This window comes from Perkinsus marinus, assembly GCF_000006405.1.
Source record: "Perkinsus marinus ATCC 50983 genomic scaffold scf_1104296977978, whole genome shotgun sequence".
Classification (NCBI taxonomy): Eukaryota; Perkinsozoa; order Perkinsida; family Perkinsidae; genus Perkinsus; species Perkinsus marinus.
The window spans coordinates 1-3,266 of NW_003199979.1; the positions used below are offsets into that span (position 1 = coordinate 1).

General features: G+C 50.6%; 1 protein-coding gene across 1 annotated transcript; it reads right to left on the minus strand.

Moving 5' to 3' along the window:
- Window positions 1-1,401: 1,401 nt before the first annotated feature.
- On the minus strand, window positions 1,402-2,116 carry Pmar_PMAR027036 (hypothetical protein). The gene has a single exon (XM_002764338.1). It carries the CDS (start codon window positions 2,082-2,084, stop codon window positions 1,674-1,676), a length of 411 nt encoding a protein of 136 aa, XP_002764384.1. The 5' UTR covers window positions 2,085-2,116; the 3' UTR covers window positions 1,402-1,673.
- Between the last annotated feature and the right edge of the window lie 1,150 nt (window positions 2,117-3,266).

The window sequence follows — 3,266 nt, forward strand, 5'->3', positions numbered from 1 at the left end:
AAAAGGTTCAAGAGAGCTTCTACCTGGGAGATGGCTCTGCGACGGTCACTGAAGGGACTCTACAAGTAGCCTTCTTGCCATGCCGGAGGTACACCCCTGCGTGATCTCATGAAGGAGGGGTAATTGGTTTAGACCAGAAGAACGCGAGGCGTCATCAGGCTTGAAGATCTCTGTGAGCAGTGATGGATCAGTATGCATCTCAACCGACAGCATGCAGTTGGCCGCTGATCTGGTGGGACGTGTCTATGGCGACTCGGAAGCTTCAAGTCAACAGATACAACACCTTTGCGATGTTATGAGTGTAAAGGAATTGGAGTCAGTCTGCAGGTGGTTCGCTCCGTGCTGGACAGGATTAGTAGGGAGTTTCCTCAGCTTTCCGAAGACCATGGTAGACGTCCAAGAAGCGATGCAGCTTATCGAAGAGTACGACAATCTCCGACAGAAAATGTCGGCAGATACGGCGGAGTCAGCACAGACAGTGTAGATCATCTAGCCCTCTCACATCCCTCAGCGTATCGTACAGGAAGGGGTTGCTCGTAAGGATGGAGGACTTGAGGCTCTGTGACTATACTCTTGAGATGAGGAAGACTATGGTCTTCTTACAGAAACTCAGCCGTGGCATGATAGCGGAGTAAAAGCCTTCATGTTGGTTTCCGACCATGTTGTTATCCATAGTCACAACAAGCGTCGGAATAACCATGGGATGCTCCTGGACGCGCTGAGGGGGTTGAACCTTCTGATCAATCGTGGTAAGCTTAGGAGGATCCGCACTGTTTAATCATCTTCGCAGGGGCCAGTCTCCGAGTTGGAAGGGCCCAAGCAGCGGTGATCGCTGAATGCAAGAAGGCAATCAAGAACAAGGATGCGGCTACCCTAGTTGGTGAGTCAAGTATGACTGCCGTCGGCCATTCCGGGTCTGCAGGTGTGATCTCGCAGGGGGGCTATCTTGGTCCATCAGCATGATGTTGATGTGCTTATCTTTCATCATCATTATCATTGATTATGTGTGATAGTCTCAATCATTAGAGTGCACTTCTTTGAGGGTACTCGAGCCGACCGAGTACACACCTCTTTTCCGTCAAAAAATTACAATGGATTGCGCCTGCTAACTATGACGGAGAGAAGACTCAACTATAAACGTCTGTGGATATCTACATTCTGAGGACCAGTGGGCATCCGGGCAGGGTCAGTCGGAGGTATGTTAGGCAGGTCAGCTCCTGTAAATCAATGAGGATTTGTGTATCGGCTGCTGCTATCCAGCGCAGCTCAGTACGAAATTACGCGAGATGAAACAAGTTTGGTTCATCGAGCTGGGTGAATTGAGTATTGGTGTTTTCTGAATTGGGTAGTACAGTTGTTATATACATTTGCCACTGCACTCTCCCAACGCAACACGAACCATGGAGCCGGAAGCTCTCGTGATCGTCGACGGTTACTTGTAGATCCGCTAACAATGCCAACGAGTCACAGAAAGAAAGAAGAGCCATTCATAACCAGTACATCCTCAACGACTTGCGATGTGACATCGCTTAACCTGGCGAGTCACAAACCGTAGGCTCAATAGTTTGGTCATAGACCTTGTAATAAGGGTCGGAAAAGAGTAGAGAGATATCAATGGCTATAAGCATGGTTGATTTCGAACATTGGTGTAGATCTCAACTAGATGTGTTGTCTTATGACGTAGGACATGTCGGCTTCGTCGTAGTCGGCTTCGTCGTAGTCGGCTTCATCGTAGTTGATCCGCCACCACCACATTTACAGGGGATATCAGTACCCTGGCAAACACCTCCACCGGGACCAGTCTGGTAAGCAGCCTTGCAATAGGAGCCGGAATTACCAGACTGCTTCTGACAAAAAGCATCACCATCAGGACATGATCCACCAGTGGGAGTGGGTGGCGGCGGTGCTGGAGTAGTGGTGCAAGAGCAGGGGGTGTCAGTTCCCTGGCAGACATTGTGACCTTGATAGAACTTGCAGTACGAACCGGGACTCTCACTGTGACACTGAGCATCCCCTGTGGGACAAGAGGACTGCCCAAGAACCAAAACGGCCAGGCAGGAGTACAGACCAACAATGAAGCGCATGATTGCGTTGAACAGCGGGATAGAGATTCAAGAGTGACGCGAGTTCATCAAGAGTTCCACACAACTCACTTAGCTATGTGTATGCGTTCAATGCGTCCGGTCGATAGACATCGTTATAGCGTCTCGCCTTACAACATAGAGTCCATTTAGAAGGATTCAGCGTTACGAAATCAAGTGACTCGAGATTATGATTTCCAAGCTAGTGCGAGATTCGTGGAGAAATGCCCTTTGATGGACAAGACTGTGTTGCTCCGCGATACATACTCACGCATACAATGAAGGGAGCGTGAAGGGATATCTGTTGATGTCTACTAGCAGAACCCGTCCCTCCGCTCCTAAGTTCTCTAGCTCGCTGACGCTCAAGGGTTCTAGTGGAAGATTCGACTCGAGGGATGCACATCGTGGAGCACTTGGCTCCGACGAGACGAATCCAACATAAAATCTATGGATTTGAGACACGTTCCTCATGTGTTGCGTCCCACTAGCCCGGGCCCTATTCTTGCTCCGGTTAGTTCACTACAAGCCGGAGCAAAGCGATGGGTTCGGCAAGTGCAAAGCACCTTGCTCACCGCAGTCCCACCCACTTGTCGAAGTCGACAAGCCCGCCCTTGAGCCATGAAATGATCAGTGATACCGTGAGGTCCCGATGGGGAATGGAGCCATGATCTCTGCCATCGGCAGATCCACAATCATCCAACTCACCAAGGGACCTACCTCACCCAACAAGGGATCCGGATCATCCATGGCATGATGGGTGCACAGTAACATACTACCGCTAAGATGAGGGATTCCTGAATCATCTAGATCTGCTTCTACTTTCTGCTAACACAAGAGAGCTGTTGAGCTGAATCAACGCACCTTCTACTGCTACCGGTCAGCTCTGCCATCACATCAATTACAAACGGCGCAACCATGGCTGGGAAGTACGAACCCTGCCACTTTGGTCTCCATCGAACATCAGTGCTCACCGTCACACTGGCCTGTGGGGAGTTCCATCGCCGATGACTCGGACCGCATCCGGAAACTCCCACCTCTCACCTGCCGCAGATGTTCGTTCGCCCGCAAGACCGATCCGATAATGGTTGGGCTCATTACGAGAAGTGCCTCTTCGATGTACATGTCGACGCACGACGAGTCCCTCGGCCACCGCCCGAACGCTCTGGTTCATTCGATTTGGCTGCG

Coding starts and splice junctions, on each gene's coding strand:
- Pmar_PMAR027036 (XM_002764338.1), bottom strand. CDS start 2,084: ATGCGCTTCATTGTTGGTCTGTACTCCTGCCTGGCCGTTTTGGTTCTT.